Source organism: Lepisma saccharinum, chromosome 12 (genome assembly GCF_977018435.1).
Source record: "Lepisma saccharinum chromosome 12, izLepSacc3.1, whole genome shotgun sequence".
Lineage (NCBI taxonomy): Eukaryota > Metazoa > Arthropoda > Insecta > Zygentoma > Lepismatidae > Lepisma > Lepisma saccharinum.
The window spans coordinates 62357689-62383440 of NC_139240.1; the positions used below are offsets into that span (position 1 = coordinate 62357689).

At 38.4% G+C, this 25752-nt stretch overlaps 1 protein-coding gene across 3 annotated transcripts in view; it reads left to right on the forward strand.

Moving 5' to 3' along the window:
- The first annotated feature begins 3733 nt into the window (after positions 1–3733).
- LOC145996146 (uncharacterized) overlaps positions 3734–25752 on the forward strand; it is a 41718-nt gene continuing 19699 nt past the window's right edge. For all 3 annotated transcript variants that reach the window (XM_083132483.1, XM_083132484.1, XM_083132485.1), the window contains exons 1-3: positions 3734–3889; positions 6533–6596; positions 22344–22377. In XM_083132483.1, coding sequence (XP_082988609.1) covers positions 3829–3889; positions 6533–6596; positions 22344–22377 — 159 coding nt within the window. In that variant the 5' untranslated portion in view covers positions 3734–3828. The remainder of the gene's footprint in view (positions 3890–6532; positions 6597–22343; positions 22378–25752) is intronic.

Genomic DNA, 25752 nt, shown 5'->3' on the forward strand with positions numbered 1-25752 from the left:
GCTTTTTTTTAAAAATATGGAATATATAATAACTAAATAACAAATATTTGCTCACGCTCTCTCTTGCTCTCGTTTTAGTAGTGTTTTATTTAAATATACTAATCTCTTGGCCTCCAATAAAAAATGGATAAGCTAAACAATCATAAATACGGATGTATTTATTTGGGCAAGAGAACGCGCGTTCTAATTCTTGTTGTTGGTTTGGTTTATTTTACTTCGCTTTTCTGCCACATTTGGTTATCGCAAAAATGAGGATGAGTGATGATATGATGAAACTGATGAAGGGACCTCACAAAGAACAATTCAGGCCGGGATTCGCGACGAGCGTGCATTCTTGTTCTTATGTGTTGTATTCTGCCTGCAGTGAATAATGAGAAAATTAGAAATGAAAAATGTATCCCAGAACTCAAAAAGCCAAATGAATATCATTGAAGAAAGTAGAAAAATGGTTTGTTTAAAGTTGTGTTTTGTTACCCATCGCTTTTTCTAGCTGTATAGATTTAATCGGAATAAGTAGCTAAGAGCTTGGAAAGTCGTGAGGTACAATCATGAGCAGATAATTCTAGGCTCCTGATTTCACAGTGCCCTGCAGATGCACTGGGAGGAAATTATTTGTATTTTCTTCTCTCTTCCACCGCTTTACCTAATTTCTGCCATGACGATGAACGTTGATTAAATTAAACGGGTGAAGAGTGGTTGCAAAGAAACACTCATGCAAAGGCCAGGGTTTGAGCCCGGATCCTTCAGTAACGAGATCGTGAGATGGGGAAATTATGGAAATCAAGCAATGCAAAATTTTTGAAAAAACGTTAATCATATATAAAGATGGTATTTCAAAAATTCAATTGAAAATTACTACTCAGGTAAAATGCAGTTTGCTTTACCGATACACACGTATCCGAATGGTTAGCGCCTTCCTCACATGTTTGTTGTCGGCCAACCTCCGTGGGAGAGTGGAAGTGGTCCCGGATCTGTACCCGATGGAGGCATATAGTGGTTCGGATCCCACATTAAACTATAGGTCTAGTCCCGATTAGCCTTTCTGTGTATAAAGTGGACTTAATCAACCAAATGTATAAAAAAGCGAATCAAATCAAATCATTCATTGATTGATTGTTTGATTTGGTTTATTTTACTACGCTTTCCGCCATATTTGGATAATCGCGAAGACGATATGATAAAAATTGATGAAGGGCAAGGGACACACAAAGATCACCCATTGCCAAGCCGAGATTCAAACCCGGCATCTCTGGCTCAGTAGTCAAATCAAATCGTTTTTGATTTTCGAAAGTGGGTGGAAGTTATGTGTACAATTTTTTGTAGTCATTCCTAACTTTGCAATTTTTCCTGTATTTGACGTTCTTCTTTTAGGAATACTGGGTCCTAAAATGGGGAAGGGATTATGACCCGTTGGGCACGCCACTCATTGCTACTCCAAGTGTCGACGTCATCGCACGTCACTGATTAGCGCATGTTGAAGATTTATAAACTTCTGTGTTTCAATTGTTGGCAACACTGCTGCTGTGGAAGAACTGCAAGGGAGCACGTTTGTTTTGGAAAGATCAAGTACCGTTAGTTTTTCGGGGCAACAAAAAAGCCTATGCTCTTTAACGGCAACGGGTAAAAGGCGGTTAGTGTCGATGTCGAGAGCAAGATATCTATTGACAAGCGGTTGGGTGAATTTATGTGCACTGGCTTTCAGACGTGCGCGTGTGTGTATGTAGTGTAGTGTTGTGTTTTGTACACTATGAATACTGTTAGGAGTTTGAAAGAAAAGTCATGTTCGCGATTGAGCGAAACAGAACGAACTCAAGTGAAAAGGATGGGCCCTCACCAGCCGACCTCTACATTGTACAAGAGGTAAGTACTCCCAAATGCGTTATTAAGAGAACATTAAAAAATTACTGGTACACGAAGTACAATTGGTTATGTGGGTGCAAGGTTGTGAACGCGCAATTTTGTTTTCCTTGTTTATTGTTTGGAGGCGGCAATTCATGGACAAACAACTGGGCGTTTTTTACCATTTGCACATGCGACTCGCTTAAAAAAAGACTGCACTGCATCTGGATTGGAACGATTCGTTTCGTGCAATGTATAAGATCAAGGATAGTAAATATGTTTGATTGATTGATTTGGTACTTTAAGTCCACTTTAAGGCTAATCGAGACTGGACCTACAGTTTTAAGTGCGATCCAAACCACTGTGTGCCTCCACCTGGTTTCGAATCGGAACCCCTCGATTACAAGGCGACGACGGGTAAATATGTTAATGACGACGATGAACAGATGTTACTATACGCTTTAAATCGGTGGTTCCCAAAGTGTGTGCCGCGGCGCCCTGGGCACCGTGATTAGCTTACAGGGGCGCAACGAAATATTCCGATATTTTCACTGAATCGTTAGTCAATGCTATGAATGTTTCAAATATCTGCTTATTTAGTACATTTTTTTTACATATAAAATGTTTCTGAATTTGAAATACGTGTTTAATTTTTAACGTAAGACAAGCAATCTTACAAGTAACTGATTGTTGCAAGTGTTAGAGAGGGCTACATTCTGAGCGCCGCGGTAAAGTCTTGAAAAAACTAAGGGAGCCGTGAAGCAAACAAGTTTGGGAACCCTTGCTTTAAATGGTCAAAAATCAATCTCTCTCTCTGAACCATTACTAGGAGGAAAAATACGGAACACTAGGAAAGAAGGAATACAAGCAATGTCACATTGACTGATACTTCAATCACAAGCATCACAGCAGAGTTATTGTGGGCGGGGCGAGGGGACATTCTGTAGAATACCCAAATATCTTATACTATATACAAAATATTTTTTTCTGGACTGGAGGCGTCCTCCCCTCTGTCCCGCTAACGATGCACGTGCTTTCAATAATGAATGAATGTCGTTGGTTAACATATGGTCGGTGTAATAGAAAGTAGATTGCAAAGTATGATAATCTTGCGTTGTACATACCTGAGATTGCATGTTATATTAATTAGTTTGCACTAGCCATCACTAATTATAAATAACGTAATTAAAAGGGTCTTAATTGAATAAAAAAGTATTGTATTACTTCAGATATAGCATGATTTTGGGGAGAAATTGTTGAAAATAAGTTGAACTGTTATTCTTACTTGTTCAATATTGAAGATGAAGTTACAAGGGAGAGTAGTAAATCTCCAATCAGTATAAAAAATTGATTGTGAATACCCGTATGTGAACAGCACGCGACGCCACTGAGTACTTATAGACATTAGAACTACGTATGTAACGTAACCTTAATGAATTCAAGTTGTAAACTGGATTATTGTATTGTTTGTATTATACTTTTTGTATTGTATTTTTGAAATGAATTGATGTTTTAAGTCCACTTTACGCTAATCGGTTAATCGGGACTGGACTTACAGCTTAAAGTTGGATACGAACCTCTGTGCAATCTGCAATGTGCCTCCACGCTCCACCAGGTATCGAACCCGGAACCCCTTGATTAGTATTGTATTTTTCCTTTTTATAAATGTTGCATTGTAATCCTGTATTGTATGACGCTTTTCGTACTCATGGATATATGCGTAAACAGAAAAAAAATATTATTATGTAATAACCTTAGAAGATAATAACTTTTAAAATTTCTTATACACGTCGTCTGGTAGTGAGAACACAGTAAACCAATCGCAGAGCATGTGGTTGCGTCATTAAGAATTAGCCAATCAGCACAAACCAATGTTCTGCCATTATCCGAACGCAACGCGCCATGTTGAGAAGGAAGATAACAAAGCTGCAAGAAAGAAGGAGAACATCGGTACGGAGTGTTTAACACCTTTCCATCACCCGGAACATCATGGCTGACCCGGAGAAACAGCCTGAACAACCAAAGGCTGCTCAACAAAAGCAGGTCATCGGTAAGAACATGAATTAAGCTTTTATTCTCGTAATATAATTATATGCTGATCGATCGCGAACACGTCGGTGCCTAGCCTGAAAGGGTTGCCATGGTGCTTTTTCGGATTTCACTAATTTACTGAATACGATTAATGTAACGCTAATCTTAATACATAAAATTAATTTTAGCATACTTCCAAGAATAGATGTGAAGTATTGTGTGATTTTACATACTTAATATAATTACAGGCATACATGTGCCCTAGGTTACCAAGCCGAAGATTTATCTGTTCTTATTTTTAGCTACTTCGCGAACAGTAGCGCATGAGTGAAGCATTTGATTTCTTGATTTAGAAAACTGGAAATGAATGCGTAACATAATAAGAATTTGATAGTGGAATAGTTATTAATGTTCACATGGTGTTTCCTATAAGGCAAAGATGACCCCTGAATTTGACTACGTTTGTGACTCACCGCGTGCCTGATCATCCATGCTTGCATGCTGTGTACGTGGTTATCTAGTTAAGCCATTTCGCGGAAGGGTGCCAAATATATTAAACTTGTAGTGAATAAAATAACACACATTCGTAGTGTTGATATCCTCATAGGTATTGGAAAGAAGATTGTTTCAAAGATATCGCGCAAAAGATAGGAATTAATTTCGACCGGCATTCATTTGTTTTTACTCTTGAAATTGCTATGCAGTGCTTTTTGTTTTAACAATGTAAAGGAAGTATTCAAGACATATATCTGTTTGTGATATAAGTAATTATCGGTGATGAGAAATTTTGGTATGTTGTAATGAGGATGTTGAATTTTTAAATTCGTCCTAAGTTTTGACTGTTTACATTTGTTATTAAATAAAATATGGGTAAGAGTTCGGCATATCGGAAACGCATTTCTTCATTTTTACAGGAGGAATTACTTACGGAAATGAGTTTCTGCAAGTTTTCCAACGTTCATCGAGGTATTTTCTTTCATCGTGGAATATATTTGACCATGAAATCATGTATTTTTCATGAGAAATATCTCGCCGACGCACAATTGCTTTTGCTACGTGAACTGCATGCTGCCTATGTTTGATGACATAAGCCCCTGTCAGTGTTTCCAACCCCTTTTTTTCCCCACTATGCTTGCCTAACCAAACCTTATCGGAAATGGTTCGTGGTGCTATCAGTCAGCTACCTGTGCATAATGTACAATTTCCACCAGTGATGAACATGATAGTAGGTATTTTTTGGTGAAGAAGGTTGGAAACACTGCAGACCTATAACATGAGTCAAGATGTGGCTACCATAATGTGTGTTACGGAAGCGAAGGAAGGAATAAAAAAATCACTCTGTATGTGAAAAATTGATGTTTTTGTGTAAAAAGCATAATGACACCTTGAACTATGTTCCGCAATACACAATTGGTAAGTACGAACCAATGCGAAACACAAAATATCCGATTTTAATGTGCTTCCGATAAACCGAACTGGTGCCAAAATATGATTACTTTTACATTATAGACTGATGTACTTCACCTTGTACCGCTATGGCGATTTTCTTACACTGAGAATGGTATTGTTTGTCCATTTAATTTTAGTGCATTATTCATGATGCCTCTTGTGACTTCATGCCATAGAAGTGGGCTATATTGCTTCTTAAAAGTTCACATGTTCCAGAGGATGTGATACGTTAGTGTGATCCAGAAACATTTTATACAATGTGAAAATTCTTTTTAGATGCACTTAGTATGGTTTACAGCAATGAAAGCAATCATCTCTTGGTCATATGAAATGTATTGCTTCATATCCCTCTGGAAATAAGTGTTTTGTTGGCAACTATTTGTCACTATTACCAAATCCATCAAATGCTGCATACAATTTATTAGTTGCAAACCAGGGATTTGCATGGTACCAATCACAAAACTGCATGTTATGACCCTGCTAAAAATTCTTATGATCATTTCCTCTCAAAGTTTGCCCTCTGGACTTTGACTTGGGCCATTGATATCTAGAATTAATTGCCTGTATGGAATGAACTGCCAACAGAAGGTATTTTTAGAGGTTGCGACTACTTTCACCAGGTGCTGAGGACAACATATTGGGCTGTTTTCACCAGCAAAACTAATTACCTGAATTATACCATATCATCTTTTATCACCTTTTATTATATTCATTGGCAGTGTTGCAGAAGTAAATTTAAATTACTTTAGTCACTAGATGGTGGGAACAGCAAAAAGTGCTGAAGACCAGAAATTACATGATTAGATGTTGAGCCTATTAGCAGCATCAGAACACCTTGCGGTATTTTTCCAACTCAATGGGGGTGCAAAGATAAAGAATAGTACTTTTTGCACGCACAACAACTAAAGAGTGCACACATCCGTTAGCAGACCCTGGCTATAAATCATGATCATGCACTCTTTTAAAATATGGTGAATATAGCTCAAAAGCTAACTTCACCATGTGGTGAAAATTGACACTTTCATTTTTTAAATATATCCATATGCAGAAATAATTAGTGTATCCCCTAGTTTTCATGTCACAACCAATCAATCAGTCAGTGTCAGAAGTGATAATTGCTAGATTGTTTGTTTCTTGATTCATATCGTTTGCATTATGCACATGCACATTTGAAAATTTCCAATATAATTGATAATACTTCTCTTCCTTACAGCTACAAAAGTAACCGGGACTGTAAAATGGTTCAATGTGAAGAGTGGGTATGGTTTCATCAACAGGTGAGTACTTGTTTTCTGTGTATGTATGTTTTCAGTTCTTTTTTAGCTCGTGCAAATGTGAAATGGTGATGTAAAGCACACCTGTTTCCTTAGCCTGAAGGCTTCCTGCAAGTGCATATACAGTGTTGTGCAAATTAATGCGGACAGAGAGGAAAATCATTTTTTTAGTTTTTTACTCTTTGTGAGATAATCGAAAAAGTAGTAACATACACTTATACTAGTAGTATCAGCTAACTTTTTGATGCGTACTTGATAATGTTTACAACAATTGCAAGGTTTGAATAATTTTTATTGTTTCATTATTGTTGTGGTGCAATGCCAATTGTTAACCAACAGACTTCTGTGAGTGCTTGGTTGTAGTAAACACGCTTTTGTTGTGCTCAGTGTTCCTACGTGTTTTCAGTATGGATATAACACCCAGAAAACGTTCTGGAATTATTGCATTGAGTGAGAATGCATCCATCACTGTGCGGCACATCACTGAAGTGGCTGGTGTTAGGAAATCAGCAGTGTCAAAAATTATTAGAAACTACAGGGCAACTGGTAGTTTTTCTCGAAAAACAAAAAGGGAAGTGTGGTAGAAAACTTAAAACAACACCTAGAACTGGCATGTTACTGCTAAGAAACAGTAAAATTCACCCATACAAAAGAAGTGTGGACCTGCAACTTGATTTGCTTTCTACTGGGATCAGTATTGATGCATCAACTGTTGACCGCTAAAATGAAAACAAAATGGGCTAAGAAATATCAGAAATGGACAGTAGCTGATTGGAGGAAGGTAATATTCTCGGATGAGTCTCACTTTGAAGTGCATGGCTACAAAGCATCTGTTGTGCGACGAAGTCCAGGTGAACCTTTACGACCTGAACATTGTATTCAGACAGTCAAACACCCCCAAGTAAATGTTTTGGGGATTCTTTACTTGCAGTGGACTGGGAGGCCTTGTACCAATGAATGGAATGAATTCCTCAAAATACATTGATATATTGAGGTGCAGAATTGTCCCACTTGTTCAAAATCCCACTAACGACAGGCAATAAATTTTTCAGCATGACCTTGCTACTTGCCACACATCAAAGTCTGTACGTAAATTTGCTTCTGACAACAATTTAACCATTCTAGATTGGTCAGGGAATTCACCAGATATTAACCCCATTAAAAACTTAGGGTATTATGAAGAAACGTGTTGCAAAAATGGACTGTTCGACGAAATTATCAAAAGGTCATTGCCAATGTGATTCACAGTGATAACATGACAGTGATATCAAAGTTGTGTGTTCAAATTTGGATGAATCAATGTCAAACCTGCATCAAGCAGCTAATAGTAGCCAAAGGAGGACATATGTCATACTAGTGTAAGTGTAAGTTACGTACATCTCCAATAGAGTTAAATACTGTAAAATATGGTTTTTCTCTTTGTCCGCATTAATTTGCACAGCACGGTAACACCAAAACATCATCAGACGGGACATTACCTGCCCTTCCACAAACACAAGATATTAATGACTATTGTTAATAGATTGACAATAATTTTTCATTAAAATGTATTGTAAATAGGGCTCGGAAGTTGAAGACAAAAAATCTTTTAAAATGACCTAAAATAATTTTCGTTCTTGAAATGAAAGCTTGATTTTTTTTTTTTTTTGCATAAATTACAAGAGAGTAGTTGAATAATTAGACAAAAAACCAGTACCCAAAAACTAGTTAAGTAAAGGGGAAAAGAGCAGTTAAGTGCCAATGTAGTTTTCTTTGTGTACTTTAAGGTTTTTCTGTGTAAGCCATTCTCCTTTTGGAGTATTGTGACTAAAACCCAAGATTGAAGCGATTATACTGGCCAGCAAGGTAATCTGAAAGTAGGCTTCACACACAGTATTTTAAGTGCTGGAGGAAAAATAATATTGTGCGTTTCCGTATGCTGAACTTGCTAAAGGGACCATGCGAGGAAATTTAAATGCATTTAAAATTCACGAAACAGGGGGGGGGGGGGGGGTGATGAAAAAGAAGCCTCAAAAGTGAAGAAAATTGCAATAGCTATGGCAAAAATTGACGTAAAAGTCTGAAAATTGAAAGAAATGTAGAAGATAGAAATAATGTGTTCTGGTTCTAACTTAGCATTGTTTTCAAGTCCCAGGAGAGAGAATTTTGTCATCAACTTCTAAGCCCTAATTATAAAATAAAGTAAATAAAACAATAACTGAAAAACTTCAAAATAAACCAGAATAAAAGTGGAACTATTGGTAGAAAACATGTGTTTTGTTGCTATTTGAGTGTGCCTATAACTGTTTTTTAGTAATTGAAAGTAGCGAAAATACTCTTTTTTTGCTTTCACGGGCCATGCTTTGGGATCGCACGCATATCGTTTATTTGTTTCACATATCGGTACCTTGGAACACCTTGTATATTTCAGAAAACTTCAAAATCTATGGATTAAAAAGAATTTGACATAATTTTGAAAGGACTACTTGTGTCTGATCTGATGATTACAGGTATATGGAGATTTTGAAATTTCACTGATGTCATTTGACAATACACATTTTTCAGACCAAAGTTATTTTTGCTTGCATGAACAGGTTAGGCGAGATGGATTTTATGTTAGCACTGCTCTACATGTTTACGTGTTTCTACTTTGTGCGGGTTAGTAATTTTTTTTTTTTTAAGTTTGACTACCAAGAACATTCTGTTCTCTTTCGTTTGAGGTTTACAAATCTCTTCCATCTGCTCATCTGATTCAGCAATATACTTGAACAAGTGAATTGTCAGTTTGTATTAAAGTGAATGTTTTTGTTGATTGAAAACTTATTGATTCTCTTTTCTCCACTTGATAGGCAGATAATGCAAAACAGTAGGAAATATAAGATTTATAGAATTAGGTGAGATTACATATAAGTGTGAAGATGCACACTTATAAACAGATAGGCAACAAGGTTTATCTTCCAAGTTTCTGCCATGTTGGCAGCCCCTTCTAATTCACTGCACTTTTTGGCACTTGTGTAGTGCATGTGTATGCTGGTGCGAGGAAATTATGTTCAACGAAGTAGACAAATAGCGGTGTTCAAGTTCAGAAGATTCAAAAAATGCCTGTCTCCTGCTTTAAACGTTTATTAGATTAGTACACCACAAATCAACAAAGTAGACAACACTTGTGTTGCACTGTGTAACCAACTATACTAGACTGGGCTGATACAGTGGAACCTCGATTTTTCAGGGATCAAAGCTGGAAAAACGTAAAATGCAGGAAAATTTAAAATTAAAGGAAATTTATTAGCATTTCACATTTTTAAAACGCATCACTTCATGATGTGACAGCACTGCAAGTTGATGATTGATTGGTAGCTTTAAGTATGAATAGAAGGACCTGCACATGTTATCTTACAGTAGGGTATCTTGACTGCCATGCGAGATGCACAGGGTGAGTGCTCTAAAATCAGAATTTTTCCGATCTTGTCTCCTCATAAAGCTACTCTGGGGCTCAGCCAGCAATAGAACAATGTGTACCTGCAGCAGGGATAAAGGCAGTAAAAGAGTGGTGCTGATCACATCACAAGGTGGCAGAGATCGAGATGTGTGGGGCACTACCCCCACATCCCCTAAATGTTCCTTCATAGCAGGGTACTGTATGTGCATGGATCTTTACCTTTGTAGTGTCTGCTGACAAATGAAAGAAGATCTTGAAACAGACGATGACATAGGCTGTGTGCATGAAATGCCTTAACGAACTTGTCTTAACGTGTGACACTTTAAAAGTACCAAAATTTGACTTCATTGTCTGAAGCATATAGGCTACATATGGGGAAATGTGCAAATTATTACATTCACAAACATCTAAGCCTTAATGCAATTACAAGGGTTGGATAAAAAGTAATGGCATAATTGCTACTTGACTGTATTGGCAGAGGAGCACGTGTTACATTCCTTCAATGTAATTGCCCCCCATCCTTACGACCTTCTGCCACACGTATGGAAGGCGTCGTACACCGTCAGCGCGTCCATCTCTGTCGATGTCCAGCAGTGACCGCTCTATAGCACGTATGATGGCTTCGCGCGTGTCGTAGTGCTTCCCGCCCAGTGGTTCCTTCATTCTGGCAAAAAGGTCGTAATCACATGGTCTCATACCGGTGAATACGGCGGATGTTCCAGTACCTCCCACTACCAGTGATGCAGGAGCGCCGTCACAGTGTTTGCAGTGTGACACTTTGCATTGTCAAGCAGGATGATGGGACACCGTGCCAGAACGTGCCGTCGCTTCCTTCTTAATGCGAGACGAAGTTGGTGTTGCAAGAAGGTGCAGTAGTAAGCTGCGTTGACCGTCTGCCTAAGAGACGTTGTTCTTCTTGCCTAAACATGTTGTTAGGGTGCTTGCACTCTCATCCTCTGCTTCAGAGCACTGCTGTTTTTGACTGAATAACATACGATCGCTCCCACTCACTATACTTCCTCGTCTGACATTCCTTTATCAACCACGAAACGGTTGTGGTGCTGTGACTCGCCCCTTTTACGGGACAGCAGTGTTGCCATTACTTTTTATCCAACCCTTGTAAAAGCAATAGTTTTCAGATTGATTCATTTCGTTGTATTCATTGAGTAGTGCCACTTTTTATGGAATGCCCAAATTCTATTAATCATTGTTGCAGGTTACAAACATTATAGGACAAAAGCAAGACATCCCAATTAACAATTCATGGGTGAAATTTATATAGGGCTTGGAGCACTGGAAAGTGTAAATAGACCATGAATTATCATGGCATTATGCATTTTCTCACAGCAGTGAAGGAGCACGTATCGCTGGCTGCATACTATTTTGATGTATGTCCACCTACACTAACCCTTCAAAATAAATGGTTGAAGTTGGATTATGTGGATTTTGAATACACTGTGTTTTCCACAAACATTTTCTTAATGTTGGTAACTTGGCAACTAAATAAGTATCACATAAACATATGCAGAACATATCACAATCAAATAATTTCCGATGAAACGTGGAGATACAGAATTCAGCTGGCAATATGCCATCTACTGAGTCAATTTTAAGTTGGCACCTTTCAATCTAATATTTCAGACACTTGTTACTGTTTCCATGTTACAAGCCAGGCAGAGTATCAGATTTTAACCAATGTAATATTTGTGGACCTATTTATACATTATACAACATCAGCACAAATACACTAGTTACTGCTGAATAAAGGGCGATTCCAGAAGAATGAAACAATTGTCAATATTTGGTTAAAAAAAATAACTAATGCAAGAACATGTAAAGCAGTTTTATTAACAAAAGTTTAAATAGACAAAGACAGTATATTTCCCTTTATAGATAGGATTTAGTGTAGTGCAAGGGCAAAAGTGGCGAAAACTGATGGGGCAACTGCCCCCCCCCCCTAATTGCCACCGCGGCTTCTAACGCTAAAGAACTGTTGGTTGGAATGCAGTGCATGTCACTATATTGTGCAAGTCATTTACACAGTATTTATGTATTTAGTATTTGTGACAACACAGTTTTTATATTAATATGTCTACATTTTTCCATCATGAAAATATGAAAAATGTCAGTTTTGTTGTTTTAGAAATCTGGCCACAGTGTTCATGCTGTACTTCCTATTTTATGCTTTTGCATTAAATGAGAGTAACATAGCATTTTTATGTAGCAGTCTTCTCTCTATAAGTACACCACTGGTTTGATTGGGCACGGTCTGTCAATGTCGTGCTGAACATTGTCATTTTCTGACAAAATAAGAACTAACTGTGAAAACAGCTGCATAAGATAGGATAAGAATGTCATTCTATTCCCAAGGGCTCATAATGTCGAGGCTAGGCCTTGATAAGCAAAATGCTAAGAAACGTTGTTACAACTTGTATCCTCTGCATATCTGCCACGTACATGTTAGATACCATATTTGCCAGCATATAAGGCCTGGCCCCCCTTTCTTTGGACACATTTTTGAGGAAAAATCTTTCACTTAAACATTATAATTAAGGGCATGCGGGACAGTGTCCGCCCGGCTTTTCCCTCTGAGTCAGTGTTGCCAACTTAGCTCTCTTGGAGCCAGATGTGGCTCTTTCGTGTACTCATTTGCCTGTGAACTGGGGTGCCTGCAGCTGTGCCTTTCTAAACCATCACTGATTCTGGCCCACATAGACCAACTTTTGCCATGATTGTATATTTTGCATGTGACGTGATATTGTTATATTGGCTGTGTCACCCCATCCCCTCTTATGTCTCCAGCTAATTATATTTATAGCTCCATGTTGAAGTGAAATTGGCATAATATTGTTATCAGAGAACCCTTTATTTTCGATTTCGTACGACCATGAGATGGCACCGGATCTAGATGGTGAAAACTAGGAATAAATTGTCATCAATTTAGAGTTAACTGTAATAGCAGCGCCCCACCTCTTTGACAACTAATATTACTCTAGGAATCACTTCGTAAATCTAGCTCCTTGAAAGTCCATTTTAACTCCATTTAAGGTGAAATTTAGCTCTTTTATGTGTACCAGGTTTGGCAACACTGCCAGGAAGCAAGGAGAAATGCATTGGGCATATGGGAGTATTTTTTGATTTGTTGTCTTGGGAATATCAAACTTCCGATGGAATAGAAAATGAAATTAATGGGAAGAGGGCAGTTTGAAGATGTGATTGCCCAGCCGAAAAGTCGAAACTCCCATTTGATTAGCCGTAACTTGATGTTGAAGTTGATTCCCCATAAGGAATACATGCGATTCCAAAAATTCTTATCATATTCTTTACAGATCGTATCTAGCTTAATAATCAACTTTGAAAAACTCTTTGACCTGCCACACGTGGAGAAATTCATACTCTCTTGTACCCCACGTTTTTCTTCAGTAGCATTGCCCATTCTGACGATATTCAAATAAATGCACACATGGTGCGTACCTGTATCTCCTCGTCTTAATGTACAGTATTTCAAATGTAAAGTAGTGTTAAGGTCTTCTGTCAAAAAATAAATTACCAAATCTAACTAGAAAAGAATATATTTTAATCATCTTCGCCACTCAGCACACTGAAATTGTTTAACTTATAAAAGAGAAAATTTCCAGAAATTGAGGTAATCAATATCTGATCGGTGTCTAAGCCATACCTTGTTTTTCAGATTTATTTTTAAGGGAAAATAGTGCATCTTATATGTTGGCAAATACAGTATATACAAGTGGTTAGTTCTTTTTGACTTGTGGATAACTCAAAGTACTTTACTTTTACTCTAGTCAGTTCATTAACATCGGTGGATGTCCCAACTGTGTTATTAATGTTGCTCGTTGCTCCGAATGAGATGTGTTCTTTCAGAAGGACTTAGTACAAGTCCAATGCATTTTTTGTATCAATTTCTTATAACTTTTCCACGGTTTTAATTAGGACTGAGCTGATGCCGATGTATCTGTATCGGAAAGTATCAGTTGGAATTCTTATACCGATACATTTCCTTCATTTTTGACTTGACAGGGTTCGCAAAAATGCCTCGCAACATTGGAAATTATGCAAAATTCAAATTTTATTTTTATTTTGCACCAATTTTGCACGAAAAAAAGTAAAGTGCTTCCCTGTGCATAGCACTATGCCATGAAGGCATATAGGGGGTGTGGGGGTAACGCCCCACACTTTCTTGATCCGGTTGTGAGTGGGGGTGATGTGATCAGCATCATGCCCCTGACCACCTTTACCCCCCAGGTACCCATGTTATTCGATGCTGGTTGAGCACCGGGGCTGCTTCCATCGTTAGAAAAGTTCCCGGATTTGAACCGGCCGGGGATCGAACCCGGCACCTTTAGCATGGTAGTCAGACGCGTTACCGACTGAGCCACCGTGGCCATATTGATCAGTATTTTGAAGAAATTTTAATTACAAATTTCAAGTATCTGTATCGGTTAAAAGTGGTATCGGATCAGCCCTAGTTTTATTGCCTAGACTCACTCCTGCCCCCTTGCCTGCTTATTGGCTATTTATGGTGCCTAAAAATCTTTGCTCTGAGGATTACTTGCTTTTCTGTATTTTCAATGGAGCCTGTTGCCACACCTGTTTTCAATTATGTTGCACCAGTATTTGGGAATGAGTGGATAAATCCATCTTCTATATTCACCAGATTAATTAAAAAATTAATTAATTATACACTGTACAAGTGACTATTATATGTGAAATTTGGGGAGCATTATCTCAAAATTTCCTGATTGACTGTAAAAGATTGCATCTATGTTCAGAGTAATTCCAATTGCTTGCTACTTACTTTTATCAGTCTGATATTACCAATAGACATGAGGTGAGTATAAAATTACATAGGTATTTTAGGGGTGACTTTGTTATACCTGCATCAGTGCAATGGTCCTTCCTTCCATCTTTCTTTTGCTGAAAAACATGCTGTTAATTAGGCCATTTAGACTGGTGGCTGAACTATGACCTGGGTAATCATTTTTTTTTCTCTGAGCATTAAGTGAAATTGTATCATATATGTCGAGGTCTCCCATCTGTAACCTGGATATTCCGATAACCCCCCCCCACTTCAATTTGTAATTTCAAATTTATACATTCATTACGTAGGACAACCTTTGTTCGATCAGAGATCATGTCCTCCCCCCCCCCCTTGTCATGAGGAAGATGCAGACATTATTACTGCACATTTATGTTAATGTAGTAATTAGTGGAAATATATCATGGTCACCAGTTGGTGTTTTGCCCTCGGTGCCTAATTTGTTCTTGTGATTTGATTTGAAGATACATTAGTATGTTTCAGGACCTCATATGTAAATTTTGCAGTACTTGAAATTCCTAATTTTGTTAGCACTTAGAATCTTGGCAAGGACTCAATTTTCAAAATATAATTTTGAGGAATTATTGATTTTGGGCTGTGTTAATCTTCAATCCTTATCACAAATATTTTTGGAAGTGGAATTGCCTACCTACTCCAGAAGCATTTAGAAGAAATCATTTTCCACATATGCCATAACAAGCAAAGTAACACAATATGTGAGTTTATACTTCTAGAAGTTTATTATGTGAATCATAGTTGTACATAAGGACGTAACTATTTGTTATATATAGATTAGTTTGTATGTATGGGCAGTTTTGAAGCGTGGATCTTGGACTCTTTGAATTACATGTAGAGATAACTTAGTAGACCTTGACCCCTGAAGTCTTCATGGCGATTTCTTGACCTATCAAACCAGAGCTACCGCGCTTTGAAAGAATATCAAGGCTGGGTGGGACAAAGCCCCTCCCCCCGTGCTAATGTTGAGGCTATGAAATTGAATTTGATAGTGGAATTTAATCTGGCACCACTGTCTAAATGCGCGCGCACTTGTGTATTGTAACCTGCATGGAAATCCATGATGAAAGCTTATTATCTGAACTATGCGTGACGTGAAACTGATGTGCAGGAGCCGAGTGTAAATTTGTCTACACGTTTACATGATGTGAGGCATCGTTATTCTTTTATTCTGATTAATTCGGAAGATAAAACGCGGGAACCGACGTACCGTTATGCTAATCCAATATTTAGTCTGGCTTTCTATTTTCTTTGTCGTGTAGCATAGATATTCAACACTTTGGTTGCCAACAATTGCGTAGTAGTAATATGTCCAGAAGTTGAGCGAGATGAACTTGACTTTTCCGAAATTCGTGCATATTGTCGTCGTCCCGGTTCATAAAAATGAATGCAAGTGATGCTAGTTTTACGCCCCTTATCTACCTCTTGATTATCCTCGCGACGATCATGAAGTGTAAATTGCCGAAACAACAGCCAAGCTTCAAACCTGGAATTAGCCGGCCCCCGTGGAGGAACGGTGAGCACATCGCGCTACGACGCCAGGGGTCCCGAGTTCGAATCCCGGCCTGTGCATGGATGTTTGTGAGTGTCCATTCATCAATTCCATCACATCACTCATTCCCTCTCTCCAAAGTAAACCAAAGCATTTATAAAAATTAAAACAATATTTAGTGGTTTGCATGAATGGACTGTAAACATGTATCCCAGGGCAAAGTGCGCACAAATATCAGCTCAAGCTTTTCACCCTATTCAAGATATGCCGAATCTTGTGGAAATTTTTGTGTACAAAAATAGTTACAAAGTAGCGATTACTTGATTTTTGTACTTGTATTTTACTTAACACCCGCAACCGACACGAAGGTATGGTGAAAGTCGACAGTGTAACGGCTAACGTGGTTCATTGTCCATATCAAGACACAGTGGCGCCGCCTACCTTTGTAAGTTAATAACATTTGACGTGAAGGACGAACTGTTGTGGTGTGGGTAATGTGCAAATGCTGATACGCGTAGGCATAAAGTAAAATAGTAATGTCCCCGCCTAGATTCTGAGTGATTTAGGTCATGTTAGGTAGTATGTGGCTCTTTATTTATCTCAATGGTAGAATATGACCGCTGTACGATTCAGCCGGCGTTAGGTTTTGGGGGAACCGAAGTCACTTTGTGAGAAATTGTAGCTTTGTAATCGCTTCTGTAGCAGACTGTCTCTGCCGTGTGCCAGCCAGTGTTGCCATAACCATAGGGCAAAATTTCAGTATCCAAGGGACAAAATTTCCCTTTTTGAACCAGTTTTTCGTTTTACCTAAAGAAGTACTGCAGTCATCATTGTTGTTTATTAGTAGCATTTTCATTGGTCCACGTTCGTGTGAATGAACAATGTAATACAAATTAATCGCGTACATGCCAGCATCATCACTTCCTGACTAGGTGTCCCACGTTTGAAACCTGGTCTTGTCAGAAAACTATTAATCATTCACAGGGCCGGCGCTAGTCATTTTGCCGCCCTAACTTGTTAACGCTATTTCAATACTATTAAGCACAAAATGATATCTCGCTCGACCAGTTAAACTTTAAAAAATGCAACACTAATTTTATATTATTATATTTTATGAAAACTCTCTTAAGCGTATCTTAAATAACAAGTATATGTTTACCGTTGTAGATCTGTGATATATGATTGGATTTTTAAAATGTGGGCGATCTAAGGTCTGAATTCTTTCCTGCGTTGTTCCCGCATAAAGCGGCTCTGGGGTTCACCCAGCCTTAAAAATAATGGGTACCTGGGAGGTAAAGGCGGCCGGAGAGTGGTGCTGATCACATCAAACAAACTGGCAGAGATCGAGAATGTGTGTGGTCCTACCCCCACATCCCCTAAATGAGGTGCCTTCATGACATGCTGCTATATGCACATGGAACTTTACCTTTGCATATAGTATTCTTTTTCGTATAATGCTATCTTGCGAAATATGGAAACAAGCATGTTTCAGACATGATTGACCGAAGATAGTATTTTTATTAACCTTAATTTCCAAAAAAAAAAACCTTTATTCGCCACTTGCCACGGTTACCGACAAAGTTAATAAATTCGAAGTTCTACACTCACATTAGGTGCAAAATCATGACGCTTTATCAGTTTAAGGTCTCCTTTGGAGTAATTGTTTTATTATAGCCGAAAGCAATTTTAGTTCATCTTTTAATTCAGTAGCCTTCATGTGTTAACATTCCGGCAAGTTTTCTACACTTTTCAGACAAAAGATCAGATGGTATGTCTTATGCTTACTAATATCATTAAAGAAATTGAAAAATTAACTATGATGTTTAAGCTGATCAAATATTTCTCATAGAGCTAAAATAATCGTCTAGGACCTGGCAATAAAAATCAACTTTGCACGTTGTGGATCTTCCAACAATTTCATCATAAAGAAACTGCTTCTTCTTTCGATTTCGGCCCCGTACAGTGTTACCTATCTTTGGATCATTATATGTAAATTCAATGCCAGAATTCTGTCTCGCTAACCGGGACTCAGGTCGCCGCCTCCCGACGTCTCGACGAGTGGAGGGAGGAAAGCCCTACCAGGCTGCCAAGTGGCGTCTAAGAAACTTGGAAATTTTTTACCACTCCTGCTTTTTTCAATGCGCTGATATGTTTGCAATAAATAATCTAACAAATTGTTAGTGAGCAAAGGAATGTAAAGCCACACAACTGGTTTGAGCCTCTTGTGCAAACCATTTGGACAGTTTTATTGTCGCCTATTCTTTGAAGGAGGGCATCCTAGACCTCTCCAACTTGATATCTCAACGGTGTTAAGGCATCGAATCTGCTTTGCATTCCCACCTTGTGGCACTCTGGTTTTAAAGCGAGATTACTGATATGTTCCTTCAAAACGGTGGGTTGGCATATATTAACTTCCAAGTTATATAATACAATATTATAACTTTCAAGTTTTCAATAGGCTTATTTTTTCTTCTCTTCAAATTTTGTCGCTCTGGGCGGTGTCACGGTCCCGCCGGCCCTGATCATTCATCCTCTTTGTTGCTCTTATCGGAAGATGAGGAAAAACGACATAACAATAAGAAGGGTTGGACTGTCTACCTGGCTGGAAATGATTGCTGCTCGACTGGTTTTGACGAATAGCCCATGCTTTCTTTTTAAATTCTTCAAATCGCTCGTCCATCTTTTTAGCTTGTCTGCTCTGTGCAATGCCTCGTGAGAAAAGTTTAACGACAAGAACGGTAAAACAATATCGTGTGAGGCGAAAACTAGCAGCTGAGCAAGTACCAAACATCTAGTCCAAGTCCAACTGGAACATCCAGCAGGAAATGTAGCCGCCTGTAAAGGCCGAATCACACGGAACTGGATTTCCAGTTAGTTGGCGCTGAACTGGCTACCTGCCCGGGTGTAATGGCTCTTGACTGCGGGTTTGGAGGAATAGGACATGTCCTAATTGCTACTGGCTTTCCTCGACTAGATTCTGTGGAACAGCCAATCGGAGCAAAGTATGGCCACGTGAAAATAATCGAAGTTTGCAAAGTTGAGTTTTTTTTTGTCTGTCGTTTCCGGAAGTTGGTTGTTTTTGTAGTTTCACGACAAAAAGAATTAAAGAAATGATGTGCAGTGCATTCGTGCTCAGTTCATTAATATTTAGGTATTTATGCAAAGCGATTAGATGTGTACGTGACAAATGAAGTTAGCCGAAAATGAAAATCCTTATTGTTTGATTTTTTAAAAATTTGTGAATGAATCCTGCGAATCTCAGGTATGAACATTAAATATACATATCAGAGTTAATTAAAAAGCTTGTTCGGTACGCATTGATTACTATATTTTTTTCGAGCCAATCTCTAGTACATACTTTTCTTCCTTAATTTTTAATAAAAGCAAAAAGCAGTAATTCTCCCGACAACTTCTTCAAATTGTTCGTCCATCTTTACAGTAGAGATTGTCTGCTCTGTGCAGTCTCTTATGGGAACAAAAGTATCGACAAGAACGCGGTAGCAAGTGCCGTGTGAGGCGAAAACTAGCAAATGGGTAGCCAGTCCATCGCCAAATAGGGCATTCCTGCTGGAATGCCAGTTCCGTGTGATACATGCATGACTAATTTGAGTCTGATGGAAGTTTCCCTTTTTGCTTGAAAATGGAAATTTCTCTTGATATGGCAACACTGGTGCCAGCCAGGGAGGAAGCGGGGCAACGACCTCGCTTCGTGTGGGCATGCGCCATAGCGGCATGGAAAGCGTGCGGTAGAGCCGAAATAAGCTCCTGCGAATTTTGCGGCTTCGGGACAATGGCTGGAGGAGGAGAGGGAATTGTGCTTTCGTAGAAATAACCTTGAGACGCTACTGTTGAATGTTACACGAATCCTTTGTGAAATTCTTCGCTCCCAAAGTTGTCAATAACGCCGCATTGTAGTGCGGTTTTACTATGCGAAAGTATTACAATTTCGCCGCCTATGGTGCGATGACGGCTCCAAGGCGAAATAGTCTGTATCTATTTAGGTCAAACATGTTCGCCAACCCCCGCGGCGTAGTGGTTAGCGAAGCGCGCTACGGCGCCAGGGGTCCCGATTTATTTGCGAGTCCCTTCATCATATCAATACGCATCGTCGCGATTAGGAGAAAGTGTCAGAAAAGCGACGCTAGGTAACAAAAATCAAATCCAACTCTATTCCGGCTTAAATTGCTTCCCGCACAAAGCATAAACACAACCAAGGACAATAGAGAACTATCTGCGCAATTTGTTAAATCTATGAATAGGCTCGTGACTTCCATACGCCTATTCTGCCAATGGACTACTTTCGGGTTATGATTTACAGCTCCGCCCGCAAAGGTAGATCGATTTTTTTATACTTTCGGACTGGAGATGGCCAAATCCGGGTATCTGGCATTCTGATATTCGGTTTATCCGTTTTACGGGCTGTGCATATATTCTTTTTAATTCGTCATGTTCGTTTTTCGTTGTACGAATTTTCTACAAATCCTTTATCAAATGAAATCCGGATCCGTGTTGTAAGCGGATATCGGATAATTTGAAATCTGTTATCTGGGTTTTGTGATATAACTATGTTATTCCCCGTTCCGGGATGGAAACTCTTATTTTTAGATGACGGGAGGGAAGGTGGGTCATATTTCATTCTGGAGAGTTAATAGTTGGTGTAGACCCCTGATGGGAGGGGGCAAGAACGTCGAATCGGTGGCAGAGCAAGAGGGGTGCTGGACTCTCGATCTAATCACCGATGTCTCAGATTAGAGTCCTGGAGTGCGCATGAATTGGTGTGCTTTTTATCTTATCTTCATCGTCGGGTTTAACTGAAAGACTCACAAAAGCGTAGAAAGGAAGATTCGAGTTGGTCTCCTGGGGATGCAATCGTCAGGTTAGGTTCGCTCACGGTGGTTCGTTAACTGCAAGTTTTTGGACTTTTTTTTATGTAGGGAAGCTTCGCCACCAGCGTGGGAGGTAACCGAAGTGAAACGAGCTATTTCGGGAAGAGTGCAGAACGTCGTGTTCCTTATCGGGACATGATCTGAAGTTTTGTAGGTTCGTCACATTGAAGTTTTTTTCTGCATTTGTACTCCCCCCCCCCCAGCCGAATTTATTTGATCTAGGCCCTGGATACAACCGGGCCCACGTTTATATTTTTCTTCGGGAAGGCACACATTTATATATTTGGAGATTTCAGCTAATACCGTGAGATCATTTCTACATACAATTAACTTTTGAGCAGCACCAGAAGTATAAAATGTAGGCTTGGATTCGGGGGAGGGGGGGCGTGTTGAACCTTGAGGTTGTCTGTATGGTTGCTCATGTTTTTTAACAATTGGAGAGTTGGTTGGGTGATTTACGAAAATTCCCCCCTCACTTCTGACACTGCTGTTGGGTTGTCAGTTGTTTCCATTTCTGAATTTGAAGTATTTAATTTTTTTTATTTGCCTTTTCAAAGTTATTTTTCCTCTGGAGGCCCAAGGCTGTGACTCTTCAAGCCTCCCTAAATCTGAGTCTGAACGTAATAATCTATGGCTTTGTACAGTCAGCAGCAAAGATAATAGTAGGCAAATTTCCATCACTGGAATTGTATTGTTGTGAAGCAATTGTTGCCCCCTCCTATGGGCTTTTTATATTTCATGTTCATTACATTATGGAGAAAAAACAATGAAAATAGTAATGGACAGATTGCCTGCTATTTCTGTTGCTGTTGGGTGTAAATTTATATTGTAGGAGTCTTTATTAAATCATATAAATAAGCAAATGACATTTGAGGTAAATTTGATTTTCTGGTTTAAAGCAAGTGAAAAACAGGAAAATAAGATATTTCGGTTTTAAAATTTTCAACTAATTTCATTACTTGCAACTTAAACTTAAGTGCTTGTTATAATTTTTCCATAAAATCCTTTTGAAAACTTTTTCTGTGAATGTAGTTTGATTTTTAAGTTTGTACCAGAGTTTCCCTTCTTGTGATTTTAATTTTTGTATTTTTCCTTCTTTCAGAAATGACACCAAAGAAGACGTATTTGTTCATCAAGTAAGTTTATTTCTGAAAGTAAGAAATTGTAGATATTGGTGTGTTAAACTAACAGAAAACTAAAATTACTCATTAGAAGCTGTTATGCAGTTACAGAAGTTGGCCAAGCTTGGATTGTGTTTGGTGAAGTAACCATCATCCCTCCCAAATGCCAAGATTTTTACAAATATAACAACATTCTTATTACTATTATTTCTCAACTCATATATGTATATACGAGGGCTATCCAGAAAGTAACTCACGTTTTGGAATAAAAAGAAGACAAGTGAAAGTAGACATTTTTTATTATATACATTTTGAAGCTACACTCTTACACTACTTTTCGCCATAGTCGCCATACAAGTTTAGGCACTTATCATAGCGATGAACAAGCTTACAAAATCCAGTGTCATAAAAAGTTGGCACCTGTGACTCCCAACCATTTCTGCACACCAGCCTGAAAGTCTGCATCGTCAGGTCTTCATGTGGGGAAACAAGTGGCAGTCACTTGGTGCAAGATCCGGGCTATATGGTGGATGGTCGAAAACCTCCCAATGAAAGGCCTGTAAAAGTTCCTGCAGGCAGGTGTTGTCATGAAACAGCAGGACTTTTGCACTCAAGTTTCCTCGGTGTTTGTTTTGAATTGCTCTTCGCCCACTTCGGTCTTCATTGTGAATGTTTGTGCGGCCATCTTTAAACACTCCACTTTCACTCATCACATCTTTACCAGTTGTCGATGAATGTCAATTGGTTTAGTGTCTTTCGCCAACAAAAATCATATGACCGGCCTTATTTCACAACTGGCGGGATTTTCAATTGGAGCACTCATGTTAACAATGTATTATGAACAGAGCAGAAGTGCCACAAACTTCACACATCCACAGCTGGATGCACATTGAACAGGCGGAAGTCCCTGCCAAAATGGTGGTGCTTGCCTCGCACCTAGCAGCACCCACCCGAAATGGTGAGTGACTCTGGATAGTAGCCCTCGTACATATAAAAGCAGGAATCTGAGGAAATATAATTTTGAAATACAATATTAAAGATCAATTTGATCCACTATTTTTACATAACTGACACAATGACAAGCTTGGCTTTTCTAGCATTGTACAGGGTGGCACACGGGAGTGGGAGATTTTGAATCACGTAGTACAAGGTCATTGTTAAATTTGGCAACGCTGTGAGACCATCAGAATGTTGGGTAGACAATGCCATTTCAGTTGCTATGGAGCAGTGGTCAAAGGAGCAGATCGCTTTGTGTAATCAAGGGGTCCCAGGTTCGATACCCGGTGGAGGCACATAGTGGTTCGAATCCCACTTCAAACTGTAGGGCCAGTCCCAATTAGCCTTACTGTGCATAAAGTGGACTTAAAACAAGAAGACAACAATCGAGCTCTAAGTAATGACGAATTAATTGGCAGGACGTGTTTTGAGCCTAACGCTAGCCTCGCAACTTTGGATGTCCATTCCCGAATGCAGGAATGTTACGTTAGGGAGGGATGCCATTTACAAGACGTTATTTTGAAAAAGTCAGTTACGTTTTGTTTTTTGCAAATGGCATACATGTACCTTTTTATGTCCAGAATTATGTAACAATATATATATTATTACTGTGCATTATGACATTATCAAAATCTCCCATTCTGAAATTAGCCCCCTCAAGTGTTAATTTCTGGATTTCACACTGCCAGTTTACTTGATATCACATTTAGGTAATTTGGTATTGTGAGATGCCAGGAAGGCATGCTATATTTGGAGCAGTGTTGCCACAATCAGCAGAATTTCCCTTTTTCAAGTACAAAATTTTCCCCTTTTCATCCAATTTTACCTTTGTTTTAGATAAATTGAAACCCAGTCCCAAAAAAGTTAACAATTATTTTTATTATCTATCCTACAGAAAGCATTGGTTTTGGGATTTTCTGACTACGAAAATAACATAAAATTAAGATTATTAATGTCATTGTACGAAAATATGTATGTATAAAGTATGGAAGTTTTAAGAAGTGACCACATTATCTTTATACTGGTTGTGTTATTGCAATGATTTTTTTAAATTTAATTAATTGGAAAGGGGAAGTCAGTATAGGTCACAAATTGATGTTGAATACCTGAAAATAGTTACGTAGTTTCTAAAGATGTCATTAGGTGGCAGCACAATCCAACTTTAGATATTCAGTTAGCAGTCTCTAGATAGCACACACACGCGTGGTCAATAAGTATATCAATATTGGTAGAGAATGTTGAAAAATATTATATAAAAAACTGCTTTCTAGTTAGTATCTCATTTAGTATTTTTAATAAATGTTTGTAACCTACTTACTGTCTCACATGTTCAAATTTCCCTGCAATTTTTTTCATTTTCTTTCCCCTTTTCACCTAAAAAAATCCTTCATGTGGCAACACCAATTAAGTGTAAGTGTAATTGAAGTGCTTGGGTGTAAAACATTTTTGGTAATTTTTGAGCTACAAAGTAAAATGTACCATCCTTCAATTTTCGAGTGAAATTGCCATGTCATACAATTTGCATTGGACTCAGTGAAGCCTTCTGAAATTGGTCAACACAACACGAAAACAATTTATCTACAGTATAGCTTCTAATAAATAACCTTTTTCAGGGCCTCCCGATGGCACAGTGTTAGCGTCATCGCCTTGTCCTGGGTTCGATACCCAGAGGAGGCACGTAGTGGTTCAGATCCCACTTTAAACTGTAGGTCCAGTCCGATTACCCTACATGTTTTACACCCGAGCTCTTCAATTAGGACTTGACATTGTACTATTATTTTATTCACTACTTCATATTGTATCTGTAACCAATGCAGTGCACCTTACTGGCACTTGGGACTAATTTAAATTTGTTGTAATTTAATTGGTTATTGTCTTATGCTGAACACCTGTAGTTACTGGCCCCAGGTATTTAAAAGAAATATAAAATGGGATATCCTGTCAATATGATAGAGTATGAGTGACATGTATAGCTTTAATCATACATTTTAGTCTCTAATGAAAGACAATTCCGCATAAAAGTAGTTTTCGTGATATTCAGTTTAACTGAATATTTTCCAGAATAGGTGAATGTGAAGATAAGTTCTGGGGGCCGATGATATAACTAAATTTACAATTATCTGGATATTTTAAGAAAGCAAGCACAGCAAGCAACTCGTGTTTGATGGAAACATTTTTTCGCTATTTCCGAGTGTTATTTTTGTTACGCATAAATATTATACAACTTACCATAGGTAGGAAATAAATGTTATTGAACATTGTACATCAACTTAAATATGCTCATACTTGTTAAAACTAACAACAAGCAGCGCAATAAATGAAAAAGTAACTTTTGCTGTAATAAAGAAGTCACAATAACCAAATTTAGTCGATCAAATGATAGTAACAGATGAG